At 41.1% G+C, this 21,382-nt stretch overlaps 3 protein-coding genes across 7 annotated transcripts; 2 read left to right on the top strand and 1 right to left on the bottom strand.

The window, feature by feature from the left end:
* The first annotated feature begins 640 nt into the window (after positions 1–640).
* Positions 641–6,441, top strand: pdlim1 (PDZ and LIM domain 1 (elfin)). Its single transcript, XM_003441063.5, has 7 exons — positions 641–904; positions 1,948–2,099; positions 2,607–2,691; positions 3,704–3,888; positions 4,668–4,810; positions 4,945–5,062; positions 5,878–6,441. Exons 1-7 carry the CDS (start codon positions 812–814, stop codon positions 6,062–6,064), a joined length of 963 nt encoding a protein of 320 aa, XP_003441111.1. The 5' UTR covers positions 641–811; the 3' UTR covers positions 6,065–6,441.
* Positions 6,233–13,102, bottom strand: neurog3 (neurogenin 3). 3 transcript variants are annotated; one of them, XM_005473829.4, is made up of 3 exons: positions 12,757–13,102; positions 10,932–10,957; positions 6,233–7,509 (listed from the first exon to the last, which is right to left on the bottom strand). In XM_005473829.4, exon 3 carries the CDS (start codon positions 7,506–7,508, stop codon positions 6,867–6,869), a length of 642 nt encoding a protein of 213 aa, XP_005473886.1. In that variant the 5' UTR covers position 7,509; positions 10,932–10,957; positions 12,757–13,102; the 3' UTR covers positions 6,233–6,866. The 3 variants fall into 3 exon arrangements, 2 of the variants coding, with proteins under 2 accessions (XP_005473886.1, XP_005473885.1); XR_269730.4 differs by lacking the exon at positions 6,233–7,509 and adding an exon at positions 8,974–10,224; XM_005473828.4 differs by lacking the exons at positions 10,932–10,957; positions 12,757–13,102 and adding an exon at positions 7,815–8,826.
* sgpl1 (sphingosine-1-phosphate lyase 1) lies at positions 13,103–20,374 on the top strand. Of its 3 annotated transcripts, none has more exons than XM_013268999.3 (14): positions 13,103–13,114; positions 15,612–15,777; positions 16,197–16,264; positions 16,574–16,721; positions 16,887–16,966; positions 17,193–17,321; positions 17,661–17,749; positions 17,848–17,956; positions 18,041–18,139; positions 18,233–18,379; positions 18,527–18,765; positions 18,863–19,009; positions 19,092–19,212; positions 20,087–20,374. In XM_013268999.3, the coding sequence occupies exons 1-14, from the start codon at positions 13,103–13,105 to the stop codon at positions 20,228–20,230; spliced, it is 1,698 nt and encodes a 565-aa protein (XP_013124453.1). In that variant the 3' UTR covers positions 20,231–20,374. The 3 variants fall into 3 exon arrangements, with proteins under 3 accessions (XP_013124453.1, XP_013124454.1, XP_019222061.1); XM_013269000.3 differs by lacking the exon at positions 13,103–13,114 and adding an exon at positions 13,156–15,169 and having other exon boundaries at positions 20,087–20,230; XM_019366516.2 differs by lacking the exons at positions 13,103–13,114; positions 15,612–15,777 and having other exon boundaries at positions 16,259–16,277.
* Positions 20,375–21,382: the final 1,008 nt, after the last annotated feature.

Below are 21,382 nucleotides of genomic sequence, written 5' to 3'. Positions count from 1 at the left end.
GAAGGCAACTGGTCTTTTTTAAGTTTGTGAAGACGTTTCAGCCCTCATATAAGACATTTCTTCTGTTCTAAAAACAAAAGGTGGAGTGTCCCAGGCATTTAACCCATAAAGGTGGTGTCCTCTTTGGAGGTGGTCCTGAAGGACCCACTATTGATCATGTGAGTTGTGTGGAGAAAGGCGTGGGTCATTGCCATCACTGGACTTTGAAACCAGGTTTCCCTTGAAAATATGATGTTAATCTTAAACGACTTCATGGTTAAATAAAACAAAGGTTAAACAAACAAATAAATAAGGGTGAAACAACGGTGAGAGCTTGCCCCCACCCTATCGAGGTCACAAGGCAAGGTGTGAGTAGGCGTTGAAGCCCTGGGAAGGGACCCTGATAACTAGTGTCATGAGCCACACAACAGTATTTTCATTGCTTCAGATTTTCTTAATAAGATAAACACATGACGAAGAAAATGATGGCCACTACTCAGTCGCCGTGTCCAAGGGGCTTACTCCCCCAGGATGGTGGCTTAATCCCACAATTCTGCACGTTAGTGGCGTATGCGCGAGTACACATATGTACACGAGTGAACCATCTTCTCCATACACCATCTTCGGTCTCACTTATCAGGGAGGAAACTTCAAAATCTATTCGTCCAACTGTAATCCGAGGGTCCTCCCCCTCCACTAATGCGGTGGAGTTGCAGTCAGCCTCAAACTTTTGACCATCGATTACTCCACGTCATTATTGCAGTAGGAAGTGAACCATAGGTCTGAGGCAGCTCCTTAACCATCGTCGGCTCTGTTTCAAAACTTTGACACCATGCCTCTCCGTGTGGCGTTGCAGGGTCCCGGCCCCTGGGGGTTCAGGCTGGTCGGGGGAAAGGACTTCGAGCAGCCACTGGCTATTTCCCGGGTAAGCTCGTTTTACTGTTAGTTTCTCTACCGCTTTTCAGTGTAACCGCACCTGGACTCTCACCTCTCATTGTTTCCCCGCGACTTTACTGAAGGCTGGATGACGATTAATGGTTAGCTTGTGTTAACCGGAGGGCTAACGAACGGCTAAACTAGCGTTAGCTTTCTCAGTTTATTGTAATTAAAAGTTAAATTAGGGGCAATTTTTGCTAGTGCTACCTCAAGGAGCAAACACGGTGGTCAGTGGACCCCACTTAATTTTAAAAACATACATTTTTATGTAAGGTAAAATATCTTTTTTCCTGATGAATTGTGATTTATGTATTTTTTTCGGTCTTTAACTGAGAGTTAAGGCTACTTTAAAGTAGTAGTTTTATAATAGCCGAACCAGAAATGCACTCATCCCAAACAATCGTTGTCATATTTTGTCCCGTACAGAATTTACTTAAGATTTAAAGCGTGATTTTAAAAGTTTAAACTCCACACTTTGACATCACTGTGTGACCATGGACCCATCGGAGCCTCTTTGTCATGAGCTGACAGCTGACACACCTCACTGGTGTTCATTAGCGCTAAGATTTTATTAAGCTTCATACAGGGTGCTGCTCTGGTGGCAGTAATGAACCGGATTATAGCTAGCAAAGCACTCCTCTGTGTGCTTTGTCTGAGCCTAAACTGCATTTTTCCCCTCTCTTGTGAAGGTTATTACTGTGGTCAGGCCACCCCACCCATGGAAAAGTGATTAGGAATTCCTGGACTGTACTGGTCCCTCTCCCTCTCCCTGCTTTAGGCCTTTATCTCAGATAGAGAATCTGGGCTCCAGGAAGCTTTTATCCTGACTCTGCAAGTGCCTTCACTTCTGTTTACTGTTAACAAAGACAGCTGCTTAAAGGTTCTTGAAGGTCAGGTTTAAAACAATGGCACTCTCCTCTTTTGACTTGGAACCCTTTAGGCTGTAATTAGAAGGTGCGTTTTCCATATATTCATAATTATACAGTGCACAAGTAGCTTCTAATTTTATAATTTCTATGTCCTGTGTTGTAGGTCAACCCCGGGAGTAAAGCAGCCCAAGCAAATCTATGCATCGGGGATATAATTCTTGCCATCGATGGAGAACCAACAGAGAACATGACTCACTTGGAGGCGCAGAACAAGATAAAGGGCTGCATAGAGGAAATGGTGCTCTCCATAGACAGGTAAGCTGTGTCTAAATGTGCCATTCTGATCTGCATAGCCATAGGCTCGGAGAAAAAGAGTGAGTAATGTGAGACGGCTCAGCTGCAATCCAGGTGTTCAGCGAGTGACATCATGTTTATTCAGTGATTTTTAAACAGCAGTTCTGTTTGTTTTACTGGTTTTTACCATGTTGCAATCCCGCATCGCTCTGCTGTGTTGTCTTGTAAATTACTCATGACTGATGACTTTTGAGGAGTCGTATCAAAAGGGAATTGACAGACGGTTTGAACCACATATGTTTGCTCCCATTAAGCGATGCCATATTGAATGCATGAAAGGGCGGGGTTAACTGCAAGATAAACAAGAACATGAGCATGCCTGCAAGGGCTCTGTTGCATTCAAAGACACAGCCCTAATATTGCATTCACGTGCTGGTACACAGGAACACGCGGGCGATCCTGGCATTTTATGTTACTGAATCCTCAGATCATCTTTCAAGCCTTGTTTTGCCTTCCTGTCTTCCTCAGGTCAGAAACAAAACTGTGGTCGCCGCTGTCATCTGAAGAGGGGAAGGCGCATCCCTACAAGATGAATCTTGCATCAGAACCACGGGTGTGTGTTAGCATCAAAGCTGTATGAGCTTTAAAAAAGTGACTCCTCCAGCTTTGTCATTTAGAGTGAAATCGAGTAGCCATTCAGTTTCTGGAAGCCAGAGTGCTGTTCTCCCCCCCCGTGCCTGCAAAGGCTTGGGGATTTTTTTTTTTTTTTAATTTATATCCTACTACTGTTCATGATGAAGTCATTGTTTACTTACCAACAGGAGGTTTCCTAGGAGACAGTAGTTTATCAGCCAAGCCCTGACGCAAGCCTCAGTTCCTGCCCGCTGAGTGGAAAGTTGAGGCCAAAGTATGAATTCATGTAGGAAACGGTGTCTCAGGCCCTGTATGTGTGTGTGTGTGTTTCACAAGTCACAAAACTAGTGTTTTTTTTGTTTTTTTTCTCCCACACACATATTAACACATATTTCAAGCACTTCTCTAGAATCTGTTGCTTCACTCTTTTGTTTTATGTAAGTATTGTCAGCTCCTTTGCGCAAGTTATCTTGCTCACAGAGACTCGGAGATTTTGCACTTTTAGAAGCTTGAAGCATGAGCTATATTTGGAGGCATTTCTGTGTTCCCACTGTGAAGCATGAGCTAGATTTGGTGGTATTTGTATGCCCACTGTGATGGCATGCCAGTGTCATGACGCATCTGTCGTTAAAGTTAGCCACGTAGGTATAATTAAGGCAGAGTCCACAGTCATTATCCTGCTAAATTATGTGTGACTTTGTATCAGACTGGAAGCTGCTTTAAAAAGACAGAACCGCTCAAAGTTTCCAAGTCTGTTTTCAAGAAAAATGTTATTGAAAGCGAAGCTTAAAACACAATGGGCCAGTCACTTTCAAACCTTAAGCAATATTTCTAACCCACTTAGCAAACACTGCATGTTTGTACATGCACAAGTTAAGAAAAAAAACTTAGTTTATAGCTCCTCAGGTGTGCACAGAGTATTACTTGTTTCAATCACGCTTGAATTTCATAAATATTGCAGTCTCCTAACTTTTGCAGCTTGGTTTTTGCAGGAGGTGAAACACATAGGCTCGACCCACAACAGGAGCGCCCTGCCTTTCACCGGTTTCGGCTCCAAAGTGGTGACCAACCAGTACAATAATCCATCTGGGCTGTACTCTTCAGAGAACATCAAGGACTTCAACTCAGCTGTGGATGAAGTCAAGACCATTACTACGGCTAATGACCCCCCCAACAAGTAAGATGGGCTTAAATGATGACACTCAATCAGTATTGAAAATGTGAGGATGAGTGAGTTTAGTCCAGCTGGGCTCTGCTTGGGTCACAGAGTAAATAATCGTTGTGGCAGTAGGCTCAGTAAATCGTGACTCAAATTCAGAATGTTTCCATTTAATTGCAAAATGAATTTGCATGCATCTTCCTTTTTGATTTGCTTGGTTGTTTGGATACTCTGTGAAAGACTTTTATAGATCATTCTGCAAGCTTAGCTTTTCATTAAGTAGTTTTCCAAATACTCATTTTGAATTGGGGAAACTGGAACTGCGTTTGTTTTAGAGGATTACTTCAATACTGACATACACAAAACCTCTTAATCGCACTGTGATTTATTTGAATCCTTTCTGGAGTATAAGTACATGTACACACTGTTTGGCTTTAACTGCTAACTGCAGAATTTACAGTAGCAGGCCAGCTCCCAAAAGGCTGCTGTGCTTCAACAAATCATTAAAGTGTGAATATTGCTTCCAAGCAGATGGAGCCAGTATTTACTGATCCAGTGACTTAAGAAAATGATGTCACTTAAGTCAATGTTTAAAACAAGTAAAACACAAGAGAAGGTTCATTCATTGGCGGTTTTTCGTGCTGAATCAGCACTGTGATCTCCTGGGCTTTTACTGCCAGTCTGATTATGTCTCAAAATACTGTCGCTGAATATGTTGTGGTTTTTTTTTTTTGTTGTTGTTTTTTTTGTTTGTTTGTTTTTTTTTCCTTGCTGAAACGTGCCCAATTTCTTTCTAGTGCTCCATCAGAGCCGTCAGGTAAGCGGCCGCCCATAGTCGCCGATTCCGAAGTCTACAAGATGCTGCAGGAGAATCAAGAGTCTGACGAGCCTCCTCGACAGTCTGCTTCATTCAAGGTGCTTCAGGAGATTCTTGAGACAGGTACTGATACCATGCTTTTTCCATTTACTTTAAGGGGCAATGTGGGGTTTTTATATTTTATTTTTAAACAATGTTTGCTTTTTGGTAGACTGTTATCTTTTAGTTCCAATCAAGTCTGTTCTTGGTGTTTGTAGGCGACTCAGATAAACCATCAGGCTTCAGGAGTGTGAAAGCACCCACAACAAAGGTTGGAGCATCAGTGGGGAACACAGAGAAGTTACCCATGTGTGACAAATGTGGATCTGGGATTGTGTAAGTATTTTATGGTCAAGATTGAACTCTGTAGGCCTCTAGATTTTATTCATCTGAATCTAGCAGCACTTGAGAGAAATACTGTCTCCACCTTGTGGCCAAATGAAGTAACAACAACACACTTGTTTCCTAATTCCTGCTGCTGGGAGATATTTTAATTTTGCTTTTAATATTTTTAGAAAGGTTCATAAATGTTTTCTTTTCCTTTCTCTAAGAGTGTCCTTGAAAATCCTTACTTCATACAGATGTTTAACACACTGTCCCATCAGAAGATCTAAGTTTAGAAACTTCTACTTAAATCTGCCATGCCGAGGGTTTAGTATGGGGTTTACCAGGAACAGGTCTACCCATGGGTTCACCAGTGCTGGCTTATAATATACGCCTTTTTTAATTGCTTTTGTTTCTTACCATTATTTTCAACATGGTTGTGGATGTTAAAGCCAGATTATAAAATCCTAGTGTACAAAATACGAACACTGAATCTTTTCTCCCACGGGGTCATTTCAGTCCTTTCCTTTGTGAAATGCTGTACGAGAGTATCACTTCATTTTCTGATATTTTCATGTCTGTACTGTTTTGGGAAGTGGGAACATGGAACGTGCATGTAATGGCAAGCAGAACATTATAAATCAGGCCTAATTTCTGACTCCGACATTTCCTGATGTTCATCTTTCTCCAAAACACCTTTGAGATCTAAAAGTAAATATGTGTTTAGGTTTTCTAACTTGATCGGCTTCGATCAGAGGATGCTCTTTCCTACATGACGGCGACCCTCACTGCATTCTCACTTGTTTTTGTTTTTATTTACACTTCAGAGGGATGGTTGTGAAGCTGAGGGACAAGTTCCGTCACCCTGAGTGCTACACCTGCACAGACTGCAACGTCAACCTAAAACAGAAGGGACATTTCTTTGTGGAGAACCAGATTTACTGTGAGACGCACGCACGCGAGCGAGTGACTCCACCCGAGGGCTACGACGTGGTCACAGTCTTTCCCAAGTAGTTCCCCTCACTGAACTCGGCCTCGGACTGCACGCCACTATCGGACACCAAGACATAAACCGAGACTTACAATATTTAGCTAATGCTACTCGTAAGACTATGAACTGGTCTCCTTTCACACTATACTTCAGTACTGTCACTGGTAGGCAGGACAGTAAGGAACTACGTGTTTGAAAATGTTGATTTGCACAAAAACTTTGGCCTATAAGAAAGAAAAACCAGTGAATACTGTAAGATGGCATTCTTTTTTTCGTATCATTTAAAATCATTTGAATGACAGCCACTATGTTTTGATACTGTTTGTACATTTCAGCGTCTTTTGAATCATGGAAGCAAAAGAAAGCCAGAATATTCCCATCCCTGTTAAAGGAAAAAAAATGTTTTCTACAGTTTTTATTAAATAAATAAACATTGTTTTATACAGCAAAATAATGCAAAATACATTTGAATATAATTGCCGAATAAATATTTTTTAGCTTGAACAATTTCTCTCCTGTTGTCCTGGTTTATTGATTGTCCCTTGATGCTTTGGTGTTTTTTTGGTTTTTTTTCTTTAAGTGACACTATGATTGTAGGGGTGCGACATGATCATTAAAGTACTTTCAAACACAAAGAATTATTTGAATTACAGTTGTGGCTTCAGAAAGTTTCTTTTTTTTAAACTTAGTTTAAGTGCTTTTGAAGAATAAACACGGGAAACTGTAATGTCTTTGGACCTGGTCTTAAGAGTAACCTCGCTAAAGCTGATGGGGAACTGCTGCTTGCACCCAAATGTCTTCTTTATGTGAGATAGATATAGAGAGTCAAAAGTGCCACATACTCGTGAGGTCATTGTCAGCACACAGGGACTTGAAACAAAAGGTAACGGGGATGGCGCTGGATTCGTCTCCTGGGAAGATTCTGCAGCTCATCTCATTAACAGCGGTGAGAGAGTTTCTGTGGCTAAAGTCAGCATTGGTCCCATAACCACATTCTGAAGATGATGCTGAGTCCCATTCGGCAGATAAAACGCTTGCTGGGCTGCTCAGATCTGATGCCAGATAGTCCTGAGTGTGTGCGTGTTGGTCTGCCATCCGGAGAGTCTCGGTCAGAGCCCAGATGTAGTTGCGGGCAAATCGCAGAGTCTCGATCTTTGTTAGTTTCGCGTCTTCTGGCAAAGCCGGCAGGATGCTCCTCAGCGCGTCCAGGGCGGAGTTCAGATTATGCATGCGGTGGCGCTCTCTGTCGTTCGCCTTCATCCTTCGCCTGCCCCGCTGCCCGGACTGCTCACATCTGTGTTTGGGGTTTTTCACTGAGGACACGTCTCCTCGAGTAACAGTTGCTGGTTTTCGCGTGAGTTGTCCTCGTGAGTCTCCTGAAGTGTCATCGGCCTCGTTCACTCGGTTACGCAGTGTTGGAGAAAACCTGCGCAGGGCGTCGGGGACGCAGATTACTTTAGGATACATCCTGTGCCGACGAAGAAGATGAAAATAATTAAAAGTGATGTCAATGAGACAGCTTGGCTATAAAGAGAAAAAGAAATTCCAAATGATCCCCTGAGATGTGCCACAAATCCTGGAAATCACGTTTCCCATTTTTTCCACGAGACTGGAAACGTGTATCTAGACTCTGAGTTAGTTAAACGATTTAACTGATTAAAAATAACAATGTAACTGCACTAGTAACTAGAAAGGAAATATCTGAAAAGCATTACAGGACAAATTTTAAAATAAATAAATAAACTTCTGCTGAATGAGTGTAGTCGCACTTACGTTTGTAGGCCTACTCCTGACAGGCGAAGCTGGGATAAAGAGGTAGTCCGCTCTTGTAGCTGGAGGCAGCAGACCGCGTATATGTGCAGGTGACAGTGAGGGATGGATGCGCATCTCTTGTCACTTTATATGGCCTTTATCTTATCTGTTTTTTGCACCGTGGACGCCTGAATCAACAGCGCTCGTCTAGTGGCCAATCAGCTTCCAGGCAGCGTGTCCTTCACCCTCTCCCTCTCTCCCTCATCCTTCAGTGTGCTTGCATTTCTTTGTGTATTCATTGTAATAGTTAATTAAATACACGTGGATGGCAAAGTGCCACGGATGTATGCCAGGCTAATAATACTCCGATTTTATGGACTAGGGTCATTTTTTTTCTTGGAGAAGGTAAACATTAAGAGACGATTTCCATAAGTTTGTCTGGGGGCAACAAACATGCAGCCTTCAGGATGCTGCTGGTTCTAAACTACCACTCTGGGAATCTTAATATATCTGTTTATTGCTTGTATTTATCATTATGCCAGCCATTCACTAATTTCCCTGTTTTGCTGGTCAAATGCTCGAGGTCCTGGTAGGAAAAGAAAACCAAAACATTTTGTGAGCTTTGCTTTGACCTCGGTTTAGTGAGGCGATGCGCTTGTTTCTGTCTAGTGAGATGCTGGTCTAGAAAAAAAAAGAAGCTTCACACGAGACACAATATGGATCTTGTATATATGATGTGATACTCGATTACAGATGATCTTTAATTCCCATTAAAGCTTTCAAGGCTAGCTTAATCTTTGCTATCGTTTATTGTTATAGTAAATCACAATGTTGTGTTTTCTAAAAGACTTTGGCAGTGGTTTAAAATAAGCAACGTTTAGTTTTATGCGCAAAAGTTGGAACCATAGTTAATATGTGTACTGAGTTTAATTAAATATCACTGTACACAAAGTTTTATTTTGGAAATATTATCCGATCTCTATCCATAAGAGGTACTTGTAATGCCACATTTTACGCACTTAAAACATCGGCACATGCCCTGCAGGGCACATTATTGCCAAACTGGCTTTTAAAATCAGCTCCATGTGCACCAGAGTACGCTAAAAACGGAGATGAAGAAGAAAATGCAAAAGTTCTCTGCAGTTATTATTTTATTATTGTTTATTATTAAAGATGGAGATACTCTTTGCGATTCTGCGCACATTATACTACCTGGTGAGGTGGACGTTAAAAGAACTTTAAGCTCCTACAAGTTGGTCCTTACTTGAACATTGCCCCGATGAGTCTTTTTAAAATTATTTTACCTCTTTGTTAGCTCAGAAAACCTTACCTATATTACAGAAGTGTTGTTTTAAATGGCATATATTCGGATAAACATTTGTTTATTGCGTTAGAGCGCAAAGCTCCGGTATTTGGATAAGACAATTACGCATGGAGCAAACTAAAAAATGGGAGGTGGGAAGGTGAAATCCGCTGTGTAAATCGATAATACAAAGGGTCTTTTTGTGTGTCGCAAAAATAAAAGCTCGTTTTCTTCTACAATGTGAGCCTGTGTCTGTGCGCTATGACATCTCCAAAAACTTGTCCAAGATCGCCACAATTCAGTGACGCGTTACTTTTTTCTAATAAAACTTTATTTTAACAACATTAAAGATTAGTAAAACGAGTCAACAGTGTGCAGATACGTTTCAGCTTGGGTAAGGGAGGAAAGGGAAGCGTGGCAGGGCTCAAGCATGATTTACAATTGCCAACAAAGGATCACAAAAAGCTCTCCTTAACTTTCTGTCTAAATATGTGTTTTGGGAACAATCTGATAACCATATGCTTTCAATAAACTAGACAAATATCCAAGAGAGATAGGAGATGGTGCCTTGCTGTTATAAAAGGCCCGAAAAGTCTAAAGTAAACTGAATATTACCACTTTACAAATATTCATTGATGCCAAATCCATATTAGGATATCGTGGACAGGTGTGGGTTGAAGTTGTCAGTCTCTCTCCTTGATTTTTTATCAGTGTGCTGTAGTGTCCTGCTTGTTATGCAAAGTATAGGCAAACATAAGCGGCCAGTTGCTGTGGTAATGGTAGATATCGGAGCAGACTTGGTACGAAAAGTGATTTAACAATATTTAACAATAAACTAAGCAAGCTACCGAGCAGGTGATACCTGCCCGATGCTCCTGATTAATACTTCCTCTGCTACTTCACTTTACAGTCTCCTTTGCTTATTTATTAAACGAAATCTATTTATTATTATTTTAGCAAACAGAGGTACCAGGTGGGGCTTTATTTTCGTCTTCGGCTTTTTGTCTGAAGGACGTTTTGAGGGGGACAATCAAAGTCCAACAACTCGCTGACCAGATTGTTGTCATCCCAAACTAGCAGCGAAGCCATTCAATGTGCCCCCCTCCTCTTGTTCTTTCTAGCAAAGAGCTGCCGGGAGAGAAAAAAAGGAAAAGGAAACTTCTTCAAGAAAGGAAAAACATCTTAAAAACATTTAATTGCAACCCGGATGCCATATGTACACCTCTTGTGAGACCCCTCAACAATATGACTGCCTTTTAGAAAGTATGGAGTGCGCCTTTGGAGACGTGTGCGCTTTTGGAGAAGTGCGCGCGTCGTGACCAGCATGACCCCGAACACACTTTACACAAGAAGTAATTCACTTTTAATGTGCTTTGGAGTTTCCTTTCACAGGCAAGGCATTGTACCTCTCACCCCAGCTTTTGAAGGCAGTGTACACCAATTATAGCGGAATAGGTGTCCTTTGGAGACAGTTTGTCTTTTTGTAAAGATTGGAGATTTTAAACACAAATAGGACGGTGGCTGCAAGTCGCCCCCTTTCACCCTCTAAACTACTACGTAATGTTTTTTCTTTGTTTCTGATAGCTTATTTGCGAAACCTCGTGTTCATTAGCGGCTCTTTGTAGATAAAAAAGAGCAAATGTTGAATTTTCAGCGAGGGGATGGTAGCTTCAGGGGACATGTGACATTAAGGCTTTAATCAGTTCTAAATGTTTCATTTAGACAGTAAAGATAACCTATTTATAAAAAGTTATTTCTCTTGGAGGTTTTAATTTAAGAAGACTATTTTAGTCTTCTACAGAACACGTAAAGAAATACGGTGGATTTGCACTTACCTGTCTTTCTGCTGGCCGGAACGTACCTGAATAAATCAAAAATATGATTTTATTTGCAGCGTTGTATATTCAGTAAGTCAACGATAAAGAAATAATTTAATAAACTTGTAATTTAACAAACATATGCACTAATTGCCCAATTTCTTTCACAACTCTAGTGAATCACAATGAACAGTTAACAACAAAAAAAAAAAAGAAAAAGAAAAAAGAGTCAGGTCAGCTGAGTTGTTTGATGAAAGTAACACAATCTGAAGGGTGAAAGCTTCCATATCAAAATCCCAAACAATTGTAATTAGCCTAAAAACACAATTCTGGAGGAGTTTTCAAACCTGTCATATTTTAGGTGTTTAATTTGGGTTATTCGTATACATAATAGTATTTATGATATATACGCATAAGATGCATGTAAAAATTGACCCTGGCCAAGACTTCGTTCATAACAAGTGCCTATACTCAATTTTGAACAATAGATCTATTTAGAATATAAAAATTCCCATCGAACAGTAATAAATGGATGATTGATCCTTAATGAATGTTTCAGAAAGCAGGGGGAATCTATTTTACCGGTATTACAGCACTCATTTTAGAGGAAAAACATCTATTATCAGTAATATCATACCTCCCTTTACTTAAGAAATGAAAAAAGAACAGTCATAATAACTCAAATATGTTTTACTGAAAGTGAAAATGGCGAGAACATCATTCTGGAACAATTGGGAATTATTATATAAACATTTATAACCATTACATCCATTAAGCACTCTCCTCAGTTCTGTATCATTAAAAAATATCATCACTGTCGTCTATAATGATTGATATAAACATTTTTTTAATAGCGTAACACTTAGAACACAAAACATAAAAGCTTCAGGTGTACCTCAGAACAGCCTCATTGCACAAGATTTAATAACACCTGTACCACAGGCTAAAATTTTAAAATGTTTGAATTTTGTATATTTTGGGTCACTTTCGGGGGAAAAAATAAATACATTTCAGGCAAAAAGAATTATATTTAGGATATTTTTTACTTGTTTTATATGACAAACAGATGAAGAACTTAACTGTAAATATGATTAAAGTGACGCACAGACTATCCAGGGCAATTTAACTACATGGACTTCAGTTACCACTACAACAACAAAAGAGCACAACACATAATGTGTCTGGGTTACTGTGTTGGTTCAGCCTTATTCCACAAGTCAACCTAATTTAGTAACTTTATTTATTTATTTGCTTTTAAGACGACCAATTTAATTTGATCAATAAAACGGCAGCAGTACTATTACTTTTTTAATTGTCTCCAAAAGAAGATATTCCACTCAAAACTAGTGTATTTAGATGTGCAGTTACAGTACCCGGCAGCTCTGCGGCGCTGTTTTCCCTTCTAGACAAAATTTCGTCTTGTTACACAAAATGCTAAATGAGGCGTTCACTGACGTTACAAATATGTTTATTTTAAGTAGAATAAAAGTAAACGAGTATGATCCAGTTGTAAACAAGAACGTGTCTATCACGGAATGAGAACCATTATCTGTCTTTATAATTATGTGAGAATCAGAGATTGTGACCTTTAGTAATATATGTTTTTAGATACCTTTTTTAGGTTGCCAAAAATATTGATTGTTCTCTCCTGAAGAAAACTCAAATGCCGAAATGATCTGAGCAATGCACAGTCATACATCTGAATAAATGTCCATAAATTAAGATTTATTACGAAAAGGTACTTTGTTGTCTGCTCGTCAAACATTTCTGGGGTAAAGGTCACTGACTCAAGACGTAAATATTTCAATAAATACGGTGGTTTCCATGGCATTACTGGACTCACATGATGGTGAATTGTCTTTTACGTGGCGTCTCTGAACGCAGCATTTCACATCCAGTTGTGTGTGTGAAAACGTGCGACGTTCCTGCGACTCGGAGGGAAGATCTACAAAGCACGCGGTGCCTGGCAGATTGCTGGTTTTCACAGCGGCGTAGCGTCTTCAGATCTACACATGCGCAGTTATACGCGAGTCTATTTGTTACTTCCTCAATCAGGGTTAGCTTGCTGCTGTGTTTGGTAGTAGCATGTAGATGAGAGTAGAGGACTCATAGCAAAGGCTGCTGGAGGTGACTTTCCCGAGAAGCAGGCTAAATAAAGGGAACTTTCGGTTACAGTTTGCCTCGAGAACATGGACTACTGGGTAGGTGTCTCTGTACTTTCTCTTCGTCTCACGTTACAGGCAGTGTGGCAGACGGGACAATGACAGTGCGGCTTCAGGACGCCCGAAGAAGCAGACTTGTTTATCAGTACTGAAGTGAGCTAATGGCCCGAGTTGTTTTGCTGTGAGGGATGCTCCGAGTCCACAAACACTGGCAGGCACTTTTGTTATGAGAGCTTCGTGTTACAGACATATGGTTGTTTTTCAGAAAACATTTAACCTTCATCGATACTTTTTGGCCCTGGTATAAAAAGATGGTATAAAAGATGTAACTGCAGGTTCATGGTGCACTTTTATTGGTTTAAAGTCTAATAAAATGAGATCCTTCCTCTCTGTGTGCGTGTTTTGCGGCTCCTTCACTATTGTTTATTGTGGCCTGCCTCTGTTTAAAAGTAGAAATCCTGTTCAACATAAACCTGCAGGAAGTTTAAACAAAGCACTACTCTTAGTAGTCCCACGGGAGAGTTGTTTAAGATTGTGCAAGCAGTGTTTTTTTTTTCTTTCTTTCTAATTGAAGTCATCAGAGGCAGACAAAAGACACGGCAGTAGATGGCAGCTGGTCTGACACAGATCTGCTGTCAGGGCAGAAATCACTCTGAGCTCCTCCAGGTCATCACAGGAGAGAGAAGTAATTATCTCAAGGGGGGAAAAAACTAAACAAAAAACATACTTTTGATGTTGACCAAAATATCGTTTGATACTGTGGCAGTCTCGAGGCTTTGTAGAGGTTTAAATAAAAAAATTCCAGACACCACATCTGTAATTATTCTCCCCCCTCAGTGATCTCCTCATCTCTCTTTGAGCTTTGGTGATGTTTTAGCAAGCTGACTGTTTTTTCCTTGATGTATCCAGGAGCAGCCACCTCACGCCCAGTATATTTCCATGAGAACATGACCTCCCCTTTGAAACAACAAAAGGTCTGATTAGAAGAATAGTTAAATGTTGTTTAGGGTGGGGGTGAGCAAAAGAATGGGTGTCCACTGTTCAACAATGAGTAGCACAAAACTGGTACAAGAGGCTTTGTGTGAACTTGGTGTAAGTTTTCCTGAGGGAAAGCTGTGTGTGTGGGATCTGAGGCTGAACTAGAGTCAAAAAAGGGAGTGATCTAATCTTTATTTATTTATTCATGTATTTATTTATTTGTTTAGTTGACAGATGTGTGACAGCGATCAAATATGGGCTGTGTGCTAAGTTACATGCCTGTCATGACTCAAGTCAAGCTTCCCATTCAACATATGTTAGTGGCTTATTTTCTGTTGCTTCGGTCGGCTCTTTGCAGCGGATCTTGCTAAACCTGTATGAGAACAGGCTGTCCAAATCAGGCAGGTATGGCAGCTGCTGTCTGGTCAGGGGGTAGTACTCCCATGGCTCACTAACAACCCTTTACCTAGGATTTAATTGGGGGGGGGAACAACATCTTAGGTTGTTCTTTCACACAATAAACTGCCTTTCCGTCGCACTAAGAGGACTCGCCTCATTGTGTTATTTTTGCTGTGGCAGAACAGATTGTGATTAGTTAAGATACTGCTGTTGAACCTTAAGCTTCCTTATTGCAGCTGAGGTGGCAAGTCCTCACGATCAAACTGCCTGCAGTTGTGTTGTAAAAAGACTTTGTGAGGGAGATAATGGAAAGATAAATTTGCTGCGCTTATGCAATCCCATTGACGGGCATTTCACTCCGATTAAGGCTCACTTAGATCTCCTCGGGCTAAATCGCTACATACACATTTGGACTGACAGGAAAGCATTCACCTGTGATCGTGCTTTGAAAGAGACGTAAATTATACCTTGTCGTAAATTTGTAGCTCAGTCTTTCCCGTCTCGTCTAATCCTGACTCATTACCTTAGCGGGCTGGATGTGTTATGTGACTAGTGGGAGGAGTCTTCTTGTAGATCTACAGTTCGCTCAACGTGTTCTCTCACTTTCACCTGGTGTACCGAGTGCTGGCTGTCTCTTCACCTGACAGTCAGGAAAAGTGCAGAGTGCGTTTAAAGTGTGTGAGGGTGGGAACTGTAGGTCTGGCAATGTCTTCAAAAGTAAGTACTCACACTTGAAAGATTAGTTACTTTCCTTTAAAGTAACTGGATGTGTTGTCAGTCACTGTCTTTGACGGTTTATGGCCTGACCTGCAGTGTTTTACTGGACATCTATACATCTGCGCCTATCGCACAGTCACAAGTCACGTGTCTTGTTTAAAAAAGAAATTCAGATTAAGTGAGCTGAAATTTAACTGTTACCTCATTTTGCAGGAAAAGCAGTCATTATGCTGTCAAACAGTGACTAACTTTCTCAATACATGGCACGCAGTGGTAACTTCCCCATATCACCACAGTCGTGTGAGAGATCTGTATCACAGGAAACATGAGTGCTGTTGACTGAATAGTTTGACCCTTCTGTAAATCCAGTATGTTGTTAGAGAAAAGCTGATGGTTGCTCTGCACTTCTGTTGTAATGCATATTGTGTGTCTCTATGTCCAGAGTGCCTTGGAGGTGTATAAGGAGATGGTGCTGCTGTATTTGGAGGAGGGCCGGCAGCAGGTGAACTCGCGCTGCGCCCATCTGGAGCCGTGGCAGATCATCGGAGTGACAGTGATCACCACAGTGGGAGCACTATGGGTCAAAGGCTTCCTCTTCCAGCAAGAAAGTAATCTTTCACACAAGAAGAATGGGTCCAAAGTAGGCCTGCTAGAGTCTTTGAGACTTGAGATAACGCATGTAATCAGCTAACCATCTGCTAATGTAGTGCACACTATCTAGAATTGCGGCACAACCGAGCAAAGCCATCATTTGTCTAGACTTTCTAGATCTTTCAATGAATCGGTGCTTAAATTCCTCAGCGAGTAGGTCAGAGCCAGCATCTGTAGCTCTCTGAGAGGGAAAGGTCAGTGTGGCTTCTTGGTAAAATCTAGCTCTTTAGTGTGTTTGTGAGCAGAGCGAAAGGGGCTCGTGACTACGCCTTCCCTTAACGTGTGATTATGGGTCACAGTCAGCTGCTTAATATTTGTGGGTGCATGCATGCCAACATTTCACCACAGCTGCTGCCTTGTGTTTTCTGATTAATAGGTCTGACATCACGAATCAAGAAGCAGTGCTTTAGACTCATCAGAAAAATACCCTTCGTCGGCGGGGCAGTAAGTATCAGTGGTAAATCTCTTCCCTTTTTTATTTTCCCCCCTTCTGGTGTGCGCTGACGAGTGTCTGGGGTTATTATGAGTCATTCTTGGATGACTGCATATCAAAGTCATGGAGGGGGTTGGGTGGGAATGAAGGACCTTTGGCACAATTAAGATGATGCTCTGGTGATAACATGTGGTTACTTCTGTTCAGTCAGCAATATTGTTACTTCTCCTTTATCCATTTTAGGTTATGGGTTACGTTACTCTACTGCTGTTTGTGACTGTTTGTGCCTGTAAAGTAACTCTGTCCTCTCTTTGTATCAGATCCAGAGCAAGCTGAACAAGGCTTTGGATGACATGTCTGCTAGTCTATGTACCCTCAAGGAAGGGATGAGCTACACCACAGAGCTTCCCTCCAAAGGTCTCTCTCAGGCCAAAGTAATGGAGAAAATCAAGGAGTATGACACCCTGAGTAAGTCCTCATTCAGCCCTGAGATTCCTGCTTCTTTATCAGTATCACAAAGTATTTCTAATCTTCATTGCTGATAAGAAAACTTGTGTACTTATCTTTCAAAAGGATAAAAAAAATATCTTTGAGAAAGCCAGTGATTTCTCAAGACTCGATGTTTTGTTGCAGATGAGGTGAAGTGGGAGAAAGGATTGGTTTCTGGGGCAGTGTACTGGGGTGATGAGTCACTGACCAAACTCCTAGTGAAGGTATGCATCTCTGTATACATTTGCAGATTTTGGCATTCCAAGCATTAATGGCCAGGGTCAAGCTTGAATACGTTTTGGAGTTTTTACAGTAGCAAAGTTATTTTTTGATTTCATTTCCTGGTCGGTCCTTTCGATGACATTGGTTTCACCCTGGTTTGAGGATTGCAGTTTATGCAACACTTTACTACTTTTGTCATTCATTTGTTTGTTTTGGGGTTATTTTTAGGTATATGGAGATTTTGCATGGAGCAATCCACTCCACCCAGACATTTTTCCTGGCGTACGGAAGATGGAAGCAGAGGTTGTCAGAATGGCTTGCACACTCTTCCATGGTGGGCCTAACTCCTGTGGCACAGTAAGTCACCATACAGTATACACTTGCAAGAAAAGGATTGATTTTCTATATCAGCAGGATTTCCGTCACAGTCACAGTTATACAATAATTATAATAATACACTTTTAGTCTAGTCTCCTTAATAGAAATACAAAGAACTCAAAAGTAACTCAAAGTCATGAAAAGTAATAATAAGACTTTGCTGAATATCTGACCACTTTTATGATCAATGCAGAAATTCTGGTGATCCCAAAGATTTCTTTTTTGCAACTCTGTTATCAGACCGATGCACAAACCTCTATCCCTACATTTAGAAAAGGTGGACTGAATTTGTCTTATCCTTACATCTCCTTTGTGCAGGTCACTTCAGGAGGAACCGAGAGCATACTGATGGCCTGCAAAGCATACAGAGACATGGCATACGAGCGAGGCGTCAAACACCCTGAAATGTAAGCCGAGCTTTACAGGACACAGGGGCCATGTCAAGGCTTGTTCCTGCCAGAAAAAGTCATGAAATCATTTTCGTGTCCTGCTTTTGTTTCTGCAGCCTTGCACCTGTGAGCGTCCACGCAGCTTTTGACAAAGCGGCACATTATTTTGGGATGAAGCTGGTTCACATTCCTCTCGACAAGAAAACTATGAAAGTGGATGTGAAGGTGAGAGAGAACACGTGTAGACAGCATGTGCTGACTTCTGTTTCCAGGCATTATTTATTCCAGTGTTGTTTGTTCTCTTTCAAGGCCATGAGGAGAGCCATCAGCAAGAACACAGCCATGCTTGTCTGCTCAGCTCCCCAGTTTCCTCATGGAATCATAGATCCCATTGAGGAAGTAGCCAAGGTTAGAAGTGCACCATTTTTTTTTTTTTTTTTATGTACTCTTGACAAAAACTGGGAAGTCAAATCCCTCACACTTTGCCTCGATGTGTTGCAGCTGGCTGTACGCTACAACATCCCAATGCATGTGGATGCCTGTCTGGGTGGTTTTCTTATTGTGTTCATGGCCAAGGCTGGTTACCCACTCGCCCCATTTGACTTCAGGGTAAAAGGTGTTACCAGCATCTCTGCAGACACACACAAGGTAAGGAGTGGCTGAAGAGTCTTCAGATCAAATCTTTCTAGAACAATATACATGTGTGTACATACCACACATAGAACAATCTATGTGTGGTATGTACAGGGATATGCTTGCTTTAATTCTGTACCTTGTGTGCATGTATCTCTCCAGTATGGCTACGCCCCCAAAGGTTCCTCAGTGATCCTCTACAGCGATAAAAAGTACCGTCAGTACCAATACTTTGTAGCTGCTGACTGGCAAGGGGGGATCTATGCCTCACCCTCTATAGCGGGCTCCAGGCCAGGAGGAATCATCGCCGCCTGCTGGGCGACCATGATGTATATGGGAGAGAACGGCTACGTAGACGCCACCAGGAAGATCGTCAGCACAGCTCGCAAGATCAAAACAGAGTAAGACACAGATTTGTTACACTGAAGAGAACAAATTACGGAGTCCGTAATTTATTATCTCCTTTAACATTCTTCTGTCTTCTTTTCTGTTGGTCAGAATCCGCAAGATTAAAGGGGTGTTTGTGTTTGGGGATCCGGAGGTGTCGGTGGTGGCCATCGGCTCGCATGATTTTGATATTTTCCGTCTGTCTAACGCACTGACGTCAAAGGGCTGGAATCTGAACACGTTGCAGTACCCGTCCAGGTAGATGTAAAACAAACGATAACATCTCAGTAAATGTGATGGCATGATAAATATTTACACCTCACAATCGTCGCTTTCACAGCATCCACATTTGCTGCACAGTTTTGCACACTCAGCCAGGGGTCGCTGATCACTTTATTCGTGATGTCAAAGAGCAGGTCGCCATCATCATGAAGAACCCCAAAGAGAAAACTACAGGAAAGGTGAGTTTGCTTTAGTTATCTACATAGTCATCATTAACAGTTTAGCACCATGTGGGTTTTTTAAGAAGTTTAAATAACACAAAGACACCAATCATTCTTTATCATTACATCACAGTTTTGCTTTGATGATCGAAGACAGGATGTTGTAATTCTATTGTAATGACAGGGTCACAGTCTAAGCCTACTGCATATAGACAAATTCATACCTTATTCAGCTACTTCACCTGACTTTAGACTGTAGGAGGAAACCAAGGGAGATTACATATTACTGTAGATCCAAACGATACCTTTATCATTCAGATCAAGCTGACTTCATCTATGTAGTGCTTGCAAGTGTAGCCACTGGAGAGGAACCATGCTGAGTGCTGTATATTTAGCTTTCTTTTCTGTTTAACATTCTGTGGGTATTTTGGGAAGGGAAGTGGCATTTTGCATTGTTGTTGTATAAAACCTTCGATTTGAGTCGACACAAGCAGCTATTTTGTGTGTCAGCTTTTAAACTCCACCCACGTGGGGACAAGCAGCACTGTGCCCGACAGGTTTGTCAGCAGTGTAGTTAACACTGAGAACAGATCTCGCTGCAGATTAAGGTGAATTCCATATAACTAGAGTTTAGTTTCTCAATTTCTCAAGTTTCATTTGTTCTTTGGTCAGTTCACTCATCACATTGGAGAGGTACAAGAGGTTATATGAATCCAAACACAACAAAAAAAAACCCCAAAACTGTAACATCTGTGCTGCCATTTAACTGGAACTTTTTATTAATGCAGCTGCCTTCTGCGTCTGAAAGTATATAGCTAAGAGAAAACCTATTTTAGGAGACAGATGATGTGTCTGGATGTTTGTAAGCTCACTTATGTTCCTGCTCTTGCAGGGAGCGATCTACGGCATGGCCCAGGCCATCCCAGATAGATCCCTGGTCACGGAGATCTCCCGAGGTTTCTTGGACTGTCTCTACAGCACTGAGGTGACCAAGTCAAACATCAGCCACATGAATGGCAACGGCAAAGCCCACTGAAAAGGGATTGGTCCCTCCTGGCCCGACAATACTGCATGCAGGGAAATGCTCTCGCCTCCTCCCAGAGTTCTGATTTTTAAATCATTCAACGGTTGCCTTATCTTGCATACCTGCACCATACATATATATATATATATATATATATATATATATATATATATATATATATATATATAAAAACAAACATCTGCAGCAATCTTTGAAGCACAAGCCATTGTCATTCTAATCAGCCTAGAGGGAAATTCCTTGTAACACTGCGCCTAAATGGTACAGAGAAGACATGACTGGGTCCAAACGAGTTTTAACCTATGATTTGATTTTAAATTATGTAGAAGAAATGTGTTTGTTGTTTTTTCTGTTTTACATTTCATTTCAATTTTAGCTTTCATTTAATACATGTCTGTCATGATATCTACTGATTGCATAGTAAAACCTTTCAGTTTTTTTAATACCAGAACATTTCAACTCAATGCCGTCACCGCTTCACTTCGCTGTCCACGACGACTTTGCAAAAACAAACCACTCGAAAGCTTAAAATTTGCTCAAATCGCTGTGCTGCCTGTAGCTTATAAACTGATGTACTGCTCTGAACTGGCTGTACATGCCTGTGTATTATCATCAAAAGGTGGTTTAATGTAAAAGCACTGCAATGCCCTAAAAACTACATATCAGGTTATTATGTACATCACTTGAAACCAGAGTTTATCTGCAAACCTGAACATGTATGTCCTTGTTTTGTTAGCATTCATTTACCTTCATTTGTGGTCCATCTACTGTGGTTGGTATTGTAGATGGTGGGAATGGGAGTTTTTAATGTTATTAATATCCACTAAAACTCTTAATTTTAATAAGAGAGAACAGGGGCATTAGTATTTTGAAAGAGGCTAGTGATATCCAAAGCTCTTCAGCCACTTATCAGTTACTTGGATAATCAAGTAGCAGAAACTCAATTATTCCTCTGTATTCTGCAAAGTCACCTGTGTGTCACCTGTGTGTCACCTCGTTGTAATAATTTGTGTCCTAATTCAATCTACCTCAGTTTCCACTAAATGCAAACATCATTATTTCATCCAGTGAAACCCATTCAAACTGGGCGTCACTTTTCCATTTCTCACATAACAAAAGCGTTACAGCATTTGGGGCATTTGACAG

The sequence above is a fragment of the Oreochromis niloticus genome, linkage group LG13, assembly GCF_001858045.2.
Source record: "Oreochromis niloticus isolate F11D_XX linkage group LG13, O_niloticus_UMD_NMBU, whole genome shotgun sequence".
In the NCBI taxonomy this organism is placed as follows: Eukaryota; Metazoa; Chordata; class Actinopteri; order Cichliformes; family Cichlidae; genus Oreochromis; species Oreochromis niloticus.
This window is presented reverse-complemented; position numbering and strand designations above follow the sequence as displayed.

Coding starts and splice junctions, on each gene's coding strand:
- neurog3 (XM_005473829.4), bottom strand. CDS start 7,508: ATGTATCCTAAAGTAATCTGCGTCCCCGACGCCCTGCGCAGGTTTTCT.
- sgpl1 (XM_013268999.3), top strand. Junction 18,380..18,526: donor TCTCTGCAGACACACACAAG/GTAAGGAGTGGC, acceptor GTATCTCTCCAG/TATGGCTACGCCCCCAAAGG. Junction 19,213..20,086: donor AAGAGAAAACTACAGGAAAG/GTGAGTTTGCTT, acceptor CTGCTCTTGCAG/GGAGCGATCTACGGCATGGC.
- pdlim1 (XM_003441063.5), top strand. CDS start 812: ATGCCTCTCCGTGTGGCGTTGCAGGGTCCCGGCCCCTGGGGGTTCAGG. Junction 3,889..4,667: donor GCTAATGACCCCCCCAACAA/GTAAGATGGGCT, acceptor ATTTCTTTCTAG/TGCTCCATCAGAGCCGTCAG. Junction 5,063..5,877: donor AAATGTGGATCTGGGATTGT/GTAAGTATTTTA, acceptor TTTACACTTCAG/AGGGATGGTTGTGAAGCTGA.